A 15,776-nucleotide genomic window follows, 5' to 3' on the forward strand; every position below is an offset into this window, starting at 1 on the left:
AATCTTTATCATAGTTACGTTATAACCCATTAGAGTAACATTGTGTTTCCTATTCCTGTGTTAATCCTTATTGTATTCCACACTAGGACTAGAATCACCTTTTTAATTTTCAATTACATTTCTCTAAAATGAGACAATGACCAGTGCTTGTATTATTGATTTTCATACCAGATCATTTGATTGTGTGTGTGTTTACATGTGTTTGTGTATCCGAGGGGGTGTGTGTCATTACACATTGTTAATCATGTGGAATCAGAGGGCACAGAGAGTAGAGATATGTGATGTGGGCTTTAAAAGCTGTCTCAATCTTGTTGGATATGTATGAGGTGCTCTGGAATTATGGCAATGTTTAAACAAATAGGATCAGCAACAAGCAGATGTCAGATAGTCTGATGTGATATGTAGCCTAAACAATCCCCATTGTATTGCTTTCATATCTACATTAGTCACTTCATAGCTCTTTTACTTCAGGAATATGTTCCATAACCCTTGTTTGTCATGATTTGTTAAGACATTTTGTATGATACCTGTGTTCCCGTGAAAAAATTATAAGTCACCATTTCTCTCTGGATCCGTTTGACATGTATACGTCATCTTGGCAGTTCAATAAATTGTCAACATAGGAAGAAATTCGGAGGGAAAAAGATGAATGTCAGTTGTCACGAACTGGCACAAAGCCCGCAATAAAAAGGGAGACAACGTGGAGATCAGGAATAACAAAATATATTTATTAATTGAAGTAAACTAAATACAATTAACAATTGTGTGTAGTCAGTAGTGTGAGTGTTTGCATACATAAAGGCAAACAAAATCTAAGAGTCTCCTCAATGAACGGGGAAGAGGTGCATTTATCCTGGGACACACCACGGCCCAGGTGTGTCCGATGTCGCTGACGATCCTCCCAGCGCCGCCCGCCAACATCCTAATAAGGAAAACAAGAGCAAAGAGAAAGAATACGGCAGACAGAGTGGGAGGGTCGTCACATCCCACCCATAAAACCGGGGACCAACAAGGACCCCGGAACACAGTACCAGTCACACAAACAAATTCACCCAGTGTCCCAAATTCACCCAGCCCCTCCATCCCAAATTCATAATGGGGTACGTGTTCACACTTCCACTTGCCCTCAGACCTCAGCAACGTTTGCGCACAGGAAGCAACCTTTAAGAGGAAAGAAGAAAACGAGACTAGAAGGGAACAGACAGGAGCGACTGAACAGGACAAAACCAAACAAAATACACAATGGTCAGTCACGTAGACATTCAGGAACAGGGCGCACAAGCGAGCTTGTCAGCAACAAGCTCCAACAAAAAGAAAGCCTCAGGGTCCTTCTCATTACATTTTGGCAACATACGTAAGCTTCCAACAATATCAAATGAGTCCGGGGCTCGGCCGAGAGAGGAGCGACCCCTAGGTAAATCTGGGTCACCTTCCCAGAGCAAACTCCCTTGAGAGCTTTCCTTCCCTAACCAACTGTAGCCACTCGTTGCAACTTGATTTTTGCACCCTCCAAATCCTGTTTAAATGCCAATTCCTTTTCATACTTTACATGATCATGCTCTAGTTGTAACAGAAGCAGTTCTTTCTGTTGTTCAAAAGACAGACTACTAGGGCTAACAGATTGGAAGGCCATTGTAATGAAACAGGGAAATGGCGAGTCCTCGGCAGAGGCTGCTCCAGTGGTAACTTCAAGAATACCACTCTCCATCAGATTGGCTTTCAATATCAACCTAACAGAATTTGATGTTTGTCACTAATTTCAATCTTGTAGAGTTCAGCGATCTTCAACAGCTGTTCTTTAGTACATATTTCTAACAGTTCCATTGATGGAAAGCGAATAAACTTGTCTACACAAAGACACCATAGTCAAAATAAAAATAATACGTTTGCTCTTCCCCTCTGCTGAGCACACCAGACCACTAGAGAAATGACAATCACACTGGGCACCACAGAAGAGTGATGAGACATATGGAGCTTCCCCAAAACAGACAATAACTCAACCCTAGTCTTCGTGAGGATTTGCAGTGGGTAATTATGCACTGTAGCCCGCTGGAAAGGATATAAAAGAGGTGTATTTATCCTGGGACACACCCGGGCCCAGGTGTGTCCCATGTCTCTGACGACCCTCCCAGCTCCACCTGCCGACATCCTAATAAGGAAAACAAGAGCAAAGAGAAAGAATATGGCAGACAGAGTGGGAGGGTCGTCACCCAGTCAATATAAGGCTGACAGGTCAATAGATATCTCTGAACCTTACTGCAATAGGCATAAGTGTCACATCCAGGGGCCTGGAGATTAGCAGTTAGGCTGAAGCCTCTGCTACTGCTGTCGCTGGCCATTCTGTCACTGCGAAACTGGGGATCATGAGGTCTATTGGCAACACAGAGAAAGGTGCTCCCTACTGTAGCTCTCTCAACTAAGTCACCATGAGTCACCAGTATAATACCATTAAAATGTCATACAAATGAGAGGCAGCTGCTAGTGAAGGTCAGTTTCACTGCTTGTATTTGCCTTGATTGAAGCAAATAAATTATATGCCGTATAACTTGTCATTGTATATTTTATTTGCAAATGAAATAGTAATAACTCAGAAGTAGTAAAAATATAAAAATTTTTACTTGTAATATTTACATGGATTGTTTTCAACAAATAAAGAGAAGCAACTACAAAGAAGATGATAGATTATTGAAAAGTAAAGAGTGGTTTAAATTTCCCTTAATGATGCCATGCTGAGCTGTCTGTCTGACATCCAGTCAAGGTCGTTACAGACAGAGCCAAACCCCCCAACCCCCAACCCTCACCCGTGACGAGCACAGCACACAAAGGTGCAAAGTACATGGATTTGGAAGAACTAAAATAGAAAACAAATGAAAAGCGTCATAAAACTTTCTGTAATATATATTTACAATCATGTTTTTTAGCCAAATACTGGTATACACTGACATCAAAGCAAAGCATTCCCCCTCATCTGCTCCATAGCTTTTGACATGCAGCTCTCTTTGTTTTCCTCCTTTCTGAGATGGACTTCCACCCCTCCCTTTTCAGAATGTCACAACAGATCATGTTCCCATGCCAGAGGCTGTCCAAATACAGTCTGAGCGTCAATCTGTCATGCTGAACTGCTTATCCCCAAAACTGCTTTAAGAACACAAACGTATTGGCTACATGAGATTCATAGTCATATAATATAATGTAGGATAATCAGAATCATGAATCATTTCACTTACATTTGAATGATGATAACATTATAGTAGGGCTACTTTAAGACCCATTTTGTCGGTGTTGCAAATCTGGGGGTGGAGAAAAAGCCTAGTTTAAATTCCTGACTGCTCAGACAAAAGCCTATCAGGATTCATTTGGAGAAAACAGAGCAGGTTTGACAGTCCACAAAGCTGGCACAGATGTGGAAAAGCGACACGAGGGCTCCTAATCTGGGGAATTTTCCACCTGAGACCTTCAGTTCCTTGAAAGCAAATCAAAAAGTCAGAGGAATTAAAGACAAAGCATCTTATCCTCCACCGAGCTGCTCCTAAAGGCAGTGGAGGGAATTTAAATGGAGGAGCCTAGAGCTCTGGCACGATATCAATCTTGTTTTATGTCCCCTCCTCTCCCACTACTCGCTCACGTTCCCTTGAAAACTGTGAGAGCATTTGTTTTGAGAATGCTAAGACACATAGCACTGTTCATGTGTGTGTGTGTATTGTCTCCTGGGCTATGCAATGGTTCTTTTTATGCTCCCTTTGGTGGGGAGTGCCATCAGTCAGTCGTCATGCCCGCCAACCATCCATCAAATGTATTCTGAAGGAACAGAAATAACAAAGCTGACTGTTTCGGCTTTTGGTTCACTATGTACTCTATGTGTGTGTGTCTGTATTTATGTGCATTTGTGTGTCTGTTTCTCTGTGTTTGTGTGTGTGTGTGTGTGTGTGTGTGTGTGTGTGTGTGTGTGTGTGTGTGTGTGTGTGTGTGTGTGTGTGTGTGTGTGTGTGTGTGTGTGTGTGTGTGTGTCTCTGTGTTTCTATGTGTGTGTGTGTGTGTGTGACTGTGTTTCTATGTGTTTATGTGTGTTTGTGTGTGTGTGTGTGTGTGTTTCTGGTTGTGTGTGTGATGGGAAGCTGTCAATACACAAAGAGACCGGTGCATGGCTATATTAAAAGACAGCTTTGCCAGGCAGATAGCATGCGAGCGACTTCCAGAGGCCTAGATGAGTATGGACGGGCATTGTTACCACTAGAGAAAACAAGATTGCTGCATGTGAAAGTTAATTGATTTCCATAATAGACATAGAGTTGAAGTCGGAAGTTTACATACACTTAGCTTGGAGTCATTAAAACTTGTTTTTCAACCACTCCACAAATCTATTGTTTACAAACTATAGTTTTCGCAAGTCGGTTCGGACAGCTACTTTGTGCCTGACACAGGTAATTTGTCCAAAAATTCTTTACAGACAGATTATTTCATTTAGAATTCACTGTATGACAATTCCAGTGTGTCAGAAGTTTTCATACAATAAGTTGGCTGTGCCTTTAAACAGCTTGGAAAATTCCAGAAAATTATATCATGGCTTTAGAATCTTCTGATTGACATAATTTGAGTCAATTGGAGATGTCCCTGTGGATGTATTTCAAGGCCTCCATTAAAACTCAGTGCCTTTTTGCTTGACATCATGGGAAAATCAAAAGAAATCAGCCAAGACCTTAGAAACAAGTCTGGTTCAGCCTTGGGAGCAATTTCCAAATGCTTGAAGGTACCACATTCATCTGTACAAACAATTGTACGCAAGTAAAAACACCATGGGACCAGGCAGCCTCCATACTGCTCAGGAAGGAGATGCGTTCTGTGTCCTAGAGATGAATGTACTTTGGTATGAAAAATGCAAATCAATCCCAGAAAAACAGCAAAGGACCTTGTGAAGATGCTGGAGGAAACATGTACAAAAGTATCTATAGCCACAGTAAAACGAGTCCTATATCGGCATAACCTGAAAGGCCGCTCAGCTCCAAAACCGGCATAAAAAAAGCCAGACTAATGGGGACAAAGATCATACTTTTTGGAGAAATGTCCTCGGGTCTGATGAAACAAAAAATTTAACAGTTTTGCCATAATGACCATCATTATGTTTGGAGGAAAAAGGGGGAGGCTTGCAAGCCAATGAACACCATCCCAACCGTGAAGCACGGGGGTGGCAGCATCATGTTGTAGGGGTGTTTTGCTGCAGGAGGGACTGGTGCACTTCACAAAATAGATGGCTTCATGAGGTCGGTAAATTATGGGGATATATTGAAGCAGCATCTCAAGACATCAGTCAAGAAGTTAAAGCTTGGTTGCAAATGGGTTTTCCAAATGGACAATGACCCCAAGCATGCTTCCAAAGTTGTGGCAAAATGGCTTAAGGACAACAAAGTCAAGTTATTGGAGTGGCCATAACAAAGCCCTGACCTCAATCCTGTAGAAAATGTGTGGGCAGAACTGAAAAAGTGTGAGTGAGCAAGGAAGCCTAAAAACCTGACTCAGTTACACGACCTCTGTCAGGAGGAATGGGCCAAAATTCACCAACTTATTGTGGGAAGCTTGTGGAAGGCTACCTAAAACATTTCACCCAAGTTAAACAATTTAAAGGTACGCTACCAAATACTAATTGACTGTATGTAAACTTCTGACCTACTGGGAATGTGATGAAAGAAATAAAAGCTGAAATAAATAATTCTCTCTACAATTATTCTGACATTTTACATTCTTAAAATAAAGTGGTGATCCTAACTGACCTAAGACAGGGAATTTCAACAATTATTAAATGTCAGGAATTCTGAAAATCTGAGTTTAAATGTATTTGTTTAAATGTATGTAAACTTCCAACTTCAACTGTATACTGCAAGTCACAGAAACTAATATAAACACTGCGTGTCTACACTGCAGTCTTTTCCATTCAGATAGGTTATGCCTAGCTGGTCCTACTATTCTTCTCCCTTGAATGAGCGGCTAACATGAGAATGTGTGGGTGTTGGTGTGGCCCTGAAGGGTTGTACCATTGTTTTCCATTTTTGCCTAAAATGACATACCCAAATTCAACTGCCTGTAACTCAGGCCCTGAAGCAAGGATATGCAGATTATTGGTACCATTTGAAAGGAAACACTTTGAAGTTTGTGGAAATGTGAAAGGAATGTAGGAGAATATAACACAATAGATCTGGTAAAAGATAATACAAATAAAAAAAGTTTTGTATTTTTTTGTACCATCATTTTTTAAATGGAAGAGAAAGGCCATAATGTATTATTCCAGCCCAGGTGGAATTTAGATTTTGGCCACTAGATGGCACCAGTGTATGTGAATGTTTTAGACTGGTCCAATGAACCATTGCATTCATTTTCATTATGTTGTATCAAGACTGCCCAAATGTGCCTAATTTGTTCATTAATAACTTTTAATGTTCAAAACGGTACACTCTCCTCAAACAATAGCATGGTATTATTTCAATGTAATAGCTACTGTAAACAGTGCTGTTAGATTAACAAGAATTTAAGCTTTCAGACAATATCAGATATGTTCACTTGTTACTTACAACCTCATGCTAATCACATTAGCCTTCGTTAACTCAACTGTCCCGCAGGGGACCCACCGATCCTGAAGAAGATTTATAATGTACATCATTCCCTTGGCATGGAATGTTGTCTCATTATGGAGATGTACACATTCTGCATTGTGATTGGGTTACATATGATCTAGTTTACAGCAGAGATTAGTCATAGCGAGATATTCTTCCGGGATACCCTTGTACGCCTTCAGTCAGGGTCTTTGTCCACTACTTTGTATACAAAGCCTACATGCCTCTAGTGCTCTCAGTAGAGTACGTACCATTGATGAGACCTCTACCAGAAGGGATAAAAGTAATACAAAAATTAATAAAATAAAAAACATTCATGTCTGTACTGTTACATATTGTTCTGTGAGTGATGACATCAAGGGAGCTATTAAGTAGCATTGGAATGTGCTTATTGCTGATCCTGCTTGCCAAAAGATTTTCTCTGACCCTCCTCTCTTTTCACACTACAGGGCCAGGAATGTCAGGGACTGACACCAGGTGACTGGCTTCTACCTCTGTCGTAGTTGTGCAGCATGTAAGGATACCTATTACAAAGTGAGCGTATTCAACAGCTCTGCCACTGGAAAACAATACACTATCAAACAGTATCCACATGCAGGTCTTCTAACGTCATATTCTATTTTAGGCATGAATTAATAATTGTTATTGAAGTGTTTTCTGCAACTATTTGTGTACGATACCCCCAGCTAGTGGTGTCTCTAGCTCCCTACTCTTACAATCCTGTGTTATTTATTTTGAGGAAATGTTCACATTGTACTGTGTTCTATATTGTTCTATAAGTAATAGTTGATGATTTCTCTCTGTCCGCAATTGTATCTAATCTAGATCATGCATTCTATTGTACTAGGTACTACTTTATAGATTTTCTGATGTATTTTCTTGCCCATGTGACATGCAAGTATCATTGAAATAGAAACCAGGTGTGTGCTGAAAATGTCCACTGATGGCCTGAGGAAGAAACATTTGTGTTTTGTTTTCACATTTTATTTATGCACTATGCTATATTCTTTGGACACCATGATGTTTCAATAAACATCTTGATTTTGCATTCAAGCCTAAGTTTTGGATCTATTCTTTTTTCGACAAGGTGCAGGTCTCTATCTCGTCCAGTATTGTTACTTTGACTCCTACGCACCTGCAACAGACCCTTTTCAGTAGTAAGGACCTTAAAAGAGCGCAGATGGACTCTGATCAGATACATATAATCCCACAGGTTTGGTTAATGCCACCGTCTCACTGTGTTTTGGCAGTAGATTCCCAAAGCTGGATCAACACATAACTCAAACCACATGTGCATTCATGATAAGGACAGACAAAGAAACCATCACCAGGGATAGGGATTGCAAAGGCACACTAAATAGCCTACTTCATTCAAACTGCACAGGGTCGGACAGATGTACAACAAAGGGGATGGCTGATGCCAAAGCTTGGCCAATGTACAGAGAATGTACAGAGAAACTATCAAAACAATGAGACAGTAATCGAGTGGCACTCTGTTGTTGTGGATCCAAGGAGAGTACCTACCAGGGGTGGAACCATGCACACTGTACAATAGTCCCTAGAATCATACTCCTTCCTCTATTCAATCATCCACAGTATTTCTTAACTTCAATGTCATTTGTGTCTCTCTAACTATGTTTTACTTCCTTCTATTCAGTACCTTACAAAGCATAGAAAATAATCATAGTGACCATCTTTGTTCAACACACATTCATTGACTTTTTGACAGGTTTTGGTTTCCGTAACATTGCAAAACAGTGGAGGTAAATAAATGAGTAAATAAAGCAACGATGACCCATCCTGGGGATTGGTGGCACTTCCTCAGGCTGAGACACAGCTGTCTGTCACCCTTCACAACCTGAAATTAAACAGATATTAAACCTCCTTTGTCTTAAAGTTATTTTTATTATTCAGTATATTCAGTCATGTGTCTCTATTTACTGTACGTTAACACCCAATTCATCCGTTTTTGGGGAGGAGTTTCCGTACCATATGGGATGGTAACGCCAGTCCTCAGGGGCCTGATTGGTGTCACACTTTTGCCCCAGCCCAAGCTAACACACCTGACTCCAATTATCAACTAATCATGATGCTCAGTTTAGAATTCAATTCGTTTAATCAACTGTGTTTGCTAGGGATTGGGGAACAGTGTGACAGCACTCTAGACCCAGAGGACTGGAATTACCAATCTACAGAGCTGAGAGAGGATGTGGTGAAAAAAATAAAAGTTTCATCAGAACTCTGACTACCATGTCAGTGCTACATCCTATGAATGTGGCTAAAGTTTCTCCTATTGAGAAAAGCAAATTAGCTGTTCTCTGAATGGGGTCAGGACCATGGAACATGATGTGTCTCAGATGTCGTCATGGAGTCCGTAAAGCATCACAGAGTCTGGAGCACAGGAGGCTGCTAAGGGGAGGACGGCTCATAATAATGGCTGGAATGGAGTGCATTTAATAGCATCACACAATGAAACCATGTGTTTGACGTGTTCGATACCATTCCATGTATTTCATTCCAGCCATTACTATGAGCCCGTCCTCTCCAAATAAGGTGCCATCGGCCGCCTGTGTTCTGGAGGGTTGATCTAGAGGTTTCTCTCCTCACAGGGCACACAGCATGCTCTCTGTCAGAAAGCCAGGGGTGTGTGGTTGTAGTGGGGGCTAGAAGCTCCGGTGTGTCTGCCTGTTGGGAGTGGTGTGGTTGGATGAGTCAGAGACACCACTAGGCCAAAATAAAGAGGCGTGGTTCTCTCTCAGTATTTCATGCCCTCATCCCTCCGTCATGTCGTCAGCTGCGTGTCTCCACCGGCACCTGGTGCAGACTTTGGATCTCTTTTCTCAACCCATTCCTTCTTTCTTCCTTTTTCTCTGCACTCTTCCTGTCCTTTTGATTTGATAAATAAAAGCTCCACTCTGGGTTTTTCTTACACCTCACCGCACACAGCGCTGTGCTCGCTCATTGCTTCCCATGACTTCAAAGTAGAAAGAAAAGTGTAAAAATAAGTTATTTAGCCACGAGACAAACAAAAATGTGTTCTGTCTCAGTTTTTTTGTTTTTGTTTTTTATTCAGTAGGGGGCAAGCATTTCTTATTTTCCCTTTTAAAGTATGCATTCATTAAAAGTTTTGGGGTTTATATTATTGATTATCTTAATTACATCCTTTTACTACTTGCATTTCGTTGTTTAACGGAAGAGTTTGTGTCTTTGAAGGGGTGGGTTTTACACATCAACATAGCCAGGATGGACTTTCTTCTCCATCCTACACAGTTTGAAAGGCCGTGGTCTGGGCAGGGACCATGAGAGTGGGGGGAGTGGGCCCAGAGATCTGTTTCCTGGAGTTGATGTTGAATTTGGGGGTGCCAGGGGGCTCAGGGGTCTTGATGGGGGGTACAACCGTTGTGTATGCTGGGGGGGACTGGGGGAAGTCAGGGGGCTGTCCATTCTCCTTAAGGGCAGCTATCGCTGGGGGCCGAGGGCGGTGCCCGTGGGGGGCAGTGTTGTGCACCATGGACTGTGTTGAGGAGGCCCCGGAGCGGGAGCTGCCAGAGCGGGACGAGGACAGAGAGTTGGGCTTCACCAGCTTGGCCTTGGGAGCCTCTGCATCCTCCCTGCACAGATACACAAATCAAAAACAAGAACAAACAAGAGCTACTTAGATTTGGCCAGTCATGACCCCAAGCATGCACACAGAGACAAACATAAACTTAGACAAACTCTACGGCCTTTCTGAGGAGAGCCAGTGGAGAAAACGATCTTACACAATCAGAGAAAAGGGTTTGGTGACGCTCCACTGCACTTGCTGCATTATTATCTGGGTCTGACACATAGTCCAACTCGTCTAGGTCTTAATCCACTACATTACACTGGCCCCACGGTCACTGACCCCACTTCAGAAAACTGCCCCATCCCATCCCACCCGCTCAGTGGTTAAACATGACATGTAAAAAGGAAACACCTCCCCGTAGTCTGCATTATTTATCTAAACACCGGCAAATAAGCAGCTACACAGCCTCCAAGCAGTGAATTGTTTTCTCTTCTGCTGTAACAAGCTGCGCCATTAGCAGCCTGGAGGCCCCAGTTTACTGTAAATCTCGCTCTGGGAGTCAAACACGGCCTCAATCCGCACTTAGGCCCTGCTGCCTGCTTATGGCTGCTCTGGAGAGGAGAGAAGCTCTGGGCACGGGAGCAGAGAGGTGTGAAAAGGATGGCTCTCAGAAACCAATAAATACTACGCTTGACAATGAGAGATCTATTACAGACACACACGCACGTGCACATACACGCTTCAGTATTTAAAAAGTTAGACAGAAAAAGAGTGAAAGAGATGCAGGAAGAAGAAGAAAATGACTGACCTGATCTCATTGGGAGTCTCCTCCTCCTCGTACCTCTTCTTCTCCTTCTTGCGGAAGACGAGCCAGATGATTAGGATGATGAGGAGAACACCAAAGGAGACGCCCACCACGGCACCTGCCAGCACGCCCATCCCTCGAACATCTGTGGATCATCACACATTTTTGACCTCAGAAGGGCAGCGGAAAACTACCATACTAAAACTACCATGCACCTGTACATATAGTATCCACACGCAAATATTGATGCTTCTCACGTAAACAATCCCTTTAAAAACAATGATTTAGTCCCGATAGGTAAATCCTGTGAATTTGTGGATGATAGATTTTGCGTGTGTTGTGTGTATTATGTGTTCCCTACAAAACTATGAATCTAACAAAATGCTATCAAACCATTTCTGTTGCTGTGTTAACTTATAAATCATGTCCCCAACATTTCACCCTGTTGTGACCTTAAAATTCCTGTGCCTTTCTGGAAATCTATTACCGTGACATTGAAACATTACTGTTTGAGCGAAGTCGATGACCAATTGCCACTGTTTTAACGGTACAGTCCCCAGTGTTGTGTTACTGAGGCGCAGGGGAGTGGAGCGAGGAAAAAACAATGTCCAGGTGCTGTTGGAAACTACCGTCATCCATCACCATCATAGCATGGTGTGGTGCGGAGCCGGAGAGCAGCTCTCTCTACTCACACTGCATGGTGACCTCGATGATGCAGTTCTCCTCGCCAACGTCATTGCTGGCAGTGCACTTGTAGACACCTGTACTGTCCTTCGTCAGGTTCCGCAGGGTGACGATCTCTGGATTCTTCAGATCTGTAGGAGAGATAGACTGTGATTTAACAACCTGCTCAACTTAGGAAAGCTGATAGGACCGGGGTCTATGGTGCAGTTTGTACATGTATGTCCACTACAATGGTTTCAAGCACTTCTACAGTTAGCATGATCTTGAAGAGCAATTTGATTAACAGCATCTAATAAATCCTTGCAGTGAAGTACTGTACTTCATATCAAAGTCTACTCAGCTCTGATCCACTCCATTCTATGATAATATAGTACAGACCAGCAGCAAGACAAATGCATTGTGAGGCTGTATTAAATTGTATTGATGAGTGTTGAGCCTAGTTAGAACTGACTCAGGTCTGTTTTGGGCTAACCATTCCTGTCTGCAATAGCGTGTCAGCTCTGAGGTATCACACTCAGTGGGATGGAGCAAGAGGAGAGGAACTCGCAAATGTTGATCTTGGCCTCTGAGAGATTGGGTGTAATCATGCTCAGAGTGACTCTGGTGATTGAAGACCACCGGGCTCGTAGACCCTGGGGGAATTTAGGGGGAGTTTAAAGAGTTTGTCTGAGACAACGATGGAGATTTACATGGCTAAGAGTCCCTTAGACATCCCTGTCATGACAGCCATGTGATATTACCTTTCACCACCACCCATAAATAATGGGCCACGACGGTGCATTGTATCGCCCAATGAAAACGAATTAGACTGAACAGATGTTGTATCATGGAGGTCATTAATTTCTAGGCTTTTGGCATGGGCACGTGTCATCACTAATGCGAGTTGAGTGGGGAGAATAGGTGGTAAAACTGAAATGCAGTGAAAGTGTATTTTGTGCCTCAAAGGGGTAGATGCGTCTAGGATAGGGATTATCAAATAGATTCAGTCACGGGCTGATTTTCTTCTTGAGTGGAAGGTCACGGGGTCATAATTAGTAATAATTTGTAGAATGCATAAATGCATAAAACATAATAATTTCAAACCTTGCTTACATTTGTATACAATCACATATATCTCTCTATTATGCGTGGGAGTACTTTTGAACAGATTTTCAAAATTAAAATCATTCAGAGCTGATTTGCTGGTGATTTTACAGTCTTTTATGTCCAAATAAAATCAGCCGCGGGAACAAATTAGGCTGCCAGTTGGGGAACACAGGCTGAATTGCCGTTTCGGAGGCAGACTGGAATTTAAGTGTTCGGGGATAAAAATGTATTCTGGGAAATACTATCATCAAAATATCACATACTATGTAATGTCCTCTTTAGGGGACCTGTGTTTCACATGCACATGGATGAAGTGGGGTACAGCAAGTGTACAATCTACAATCTACTTACCTCTCAGTGCCAGTAGGGGGAGGTTCCCAACACTCTTTCCCTTATCCAGCACCCTCTCCCAATTGTATTTGATAGGGTCTGAGCCGTCACTGGATTTGCAGCTCAGTTTAACATCACTGCCCTCCAGCAGCCTGCCGTCCATCCAGCATCGTGGCTTAGAGGGCTTCACTGTAGAAACAACAGAACAGTAGTTATAAAACACTACAAATAACATTATAATACTGTAGCAGCATGTGTAAACAGGAAATAATACTTAAAGATTCTTGAGTGTAACAGTAGCCTGTTTGTTTCTCATGGAAGCCAATGCTGTGATTACAAGTTGTGTTAAAGGCCCCAAACCTCGATCAATAAGTGACTGTGAGTTGGTTTTGAAAGCCTGCAGACAGAGACAGGTCAGGAGAGAGTGCTGTGCTCCTGAGTTCCTGTGGCCTGAGGGTCACTATATGGCCAGCCCTTCTCTAGCTCTATGGCTGCTTCACAGCAGCTGTTCCAGTCCTCCTTATATCTCTCCATCCATCCCTTAACCCATCCCTCCAACCCTCCACCCCTTCCTCCTTCCATCCCTCCCCTCCATCCCTTCCCTCCCAGTCTAACCGGCATGGTGAACATGCTGCTCCCACGCTCAGTAAGAGATATAATGAAGGGGCTGAGGAGAGTGCCGGGGATTCTGCAGTACATCTCACAGCTCTGTCAGGGCCAGTTAGACCAATCTATCTGCAGCTGGAGCAGGCAGAGCGAGGACACAATGAAAAAACTAAACAGAACAAATAAAACAACAATGGGTTTTTTTTCCCCTCTAAAGCAGCCCAACTGGATTTGTCATAATAGTTATGAAAGCTGAATGACGGCTCAGAACTCTGTATGGTGTTTAATAATTATAAACAGATAACAAATATTAAATCATCATAAAGAGCTTGTCTGCAGTATATTTGATGACAGAAAACGTATTTTCATATCATGGTAGCAAAATAATCTCCTAATGTTTAACAACTAAATTCTGCATCATCTGTTTCAAGCTGACAAGAGGTCAATCCCCAATGCCAGCCATTTTTTGACATATATTAGATTATGTTACTTCTATGTGCCTCAGCAACCATACATCTGAGACCCTCACAATGGAGAAACAAGGCCAAATAAAAAAAATCTAAATCGAATCACTCCATCTGAATCAAATTGAATCATTAGATCAGTCAGCATGAGAGAGGAAATGTGCCTGCTAATTCCCTATTGATTAGTGTGTGTGAGAGACAAAGCTGGAGAGCAGACTCACCCAGCACTATGAGGTTGACCTGGCTCCAGTGGTACTTTCCCCCCATCTTGACCTTGCAGTAGTACTCCCCAGAGTCGGTCAGCTGTAAGTCACTGAGGAGCAGGGAGGCGTCTCCTTTCAGGTAGTCCCCAGCGAAAGACAGACGACTGGTCCCGCTGGTCACCTCGTTGGTGTAAACCTGGCCCCCGAAAAACGTGATGATCTGGGTTGGGGAGAGAGACAATGAGACACACAGAGAGCTGTATGCAGGGGGATATGTAAAGGCATCAGCTCTGTATGTGGATTTAGACATGCATGGACACTGCTTGCTCATAAAGACACATACACATACAGTACAGACATGTACCCTCTATTTGTCTTTCACTCTCTCTACCTTGTAAAAACACACACACAACGGCATCAAACACAGCTGTCACAGCAGCCTATTACTCAGGGCAAGTGAGAGCCTGCAGATGGGGACTGCTAAACGCTGGTGCCACAGCACATCAGTGCCATCGGAGCTGGGTTTACCTGCTGCGCTCGCAGGTGACGTCTGCCCATTTACACACACACACACACACACACACACACACACACACACACACACACACACAAACACACACACACACACACACACACACACACACACACACGCTATGAGGTTCAAGTTACTGTGCATTTGCCTATGGGCACACTCCTGCTGTGTTCATCCATTTTGGATGTGGAGTGTACAGTATTTGCAGGTGTGTATGTGTTTGTGCTTGTGGCTCTGAACATTTGTTTATGAGAGGTGGAATGAGTGGTCTGTCTAATGCGCAATTGAATTCAATACAGCATCCAACATCAGAGTTCTCAATGTTCCCCTTGTCTGTGGACGGCCTCAGGATGGGCTTATGGGTGTGTAGCACCATTAGCATACGCATCCCCAGGTCAGCGCCAGTGAACCCTGCCCTTGCTCGGGATTTTTCTCCCCTCTGTGCTCCTGACACATGTAGCCTGTACACTCGGCAACAGAGGCTAAATGTTGACAAGCTGCTCTTTTCCATTTCAACACGACCTTCCAGCTGAAATAAAATAATGATTTATTAATTCCGCTACAGGCACAGTCTCGTTTCTAATAAAATGTTCAGACGTTTCATTTTAATTAATGGTGCCTTCAATGTTATCTCCTCGTTAAATATTCAATGCAATGTGCCAGCCTCTTCAGAGGTATCAAAGACATTTGTTTTCCCCTTTCTTCCCTTCTCTCCCTCCTCCCTTCTCCCTTCTCTCCCTCCTCCCTTCCCTTGTGGAACCAAATCTCTCATTGCTAATCAACAGATCAGTGTGTAAATGAATGACTTTCAAATAAATTAGAAATCTCTTTCATCTGATAAGGCCTGTTGAGATTTCACAGTATTACTGTTATCAGATGTTAGTTTTTTCTTAATGAAATGTACTAAATCAAAACAG

At 42.8% G+C, this 15,776-nt stretch overlaps 1 protein-coding gene across 4 annotated transcripts in view; it reads right to left on the reverse strand.

Annotated features, from left to right (window-relative positions):
* Positions 1-7,412: 7,412 nt before the first annotated feature.
* The window catches only part of LOC139382426 (CXADR-like membrane protein), a 94,848-nt gene continuing 86,484 nt past the window's right edge, over positions 7,413-15,776 (reverse strand). For 3 of the 4 annotated variants that reach the window (XM_071126472.1, XM_071126471.1, XM_071126469.1), the window contains exons 4-8: positions 14,346-14,547; positions 13,076-13,243; positions 11,647-11,769; positions 10,958-11,099; positions 9,560-10,213 (exon numbers count right to left, since the gene is read on the reverse strand). In XM_071126472.1, the coding sequence (XP_070982573.1) occupies positions 9,865-10,213; positions 10,958-11,099; positions 11,647-11,769; positions 13,076-13,243; positions 14,346-14,547 (984 nt within the window). In that variant the 3' untranslated portion in view covers positions 9,560-9,864. Of the gene's footprint in view, positions 10,214-10,957; positions 11,100-11,646; positions 11,770-13,075; positions 13,244-14,345; positions 14,548-15,776 lie in introns of all 4 variants that reach the window. The other variant, XM_071126470.1, reaches the window with a different exon arrangement.

Source organism: Oncorhynchus clarkii, chromosome 24 (assembly GCF_045791955.1).
Source record: "Oncorhynchus clarkii lewisi isolate Uvic-CL-2024 chromosome 24, UVic_Ocla_1.0, whole genome shotgun sequence".
Lineage (NCBI taxonomy): Eukaryota > Metazoa > Chordata > Actinopteri > Salmoniformes > Salmonidae > Oncorhynchus > Oncorhynchus clarkii.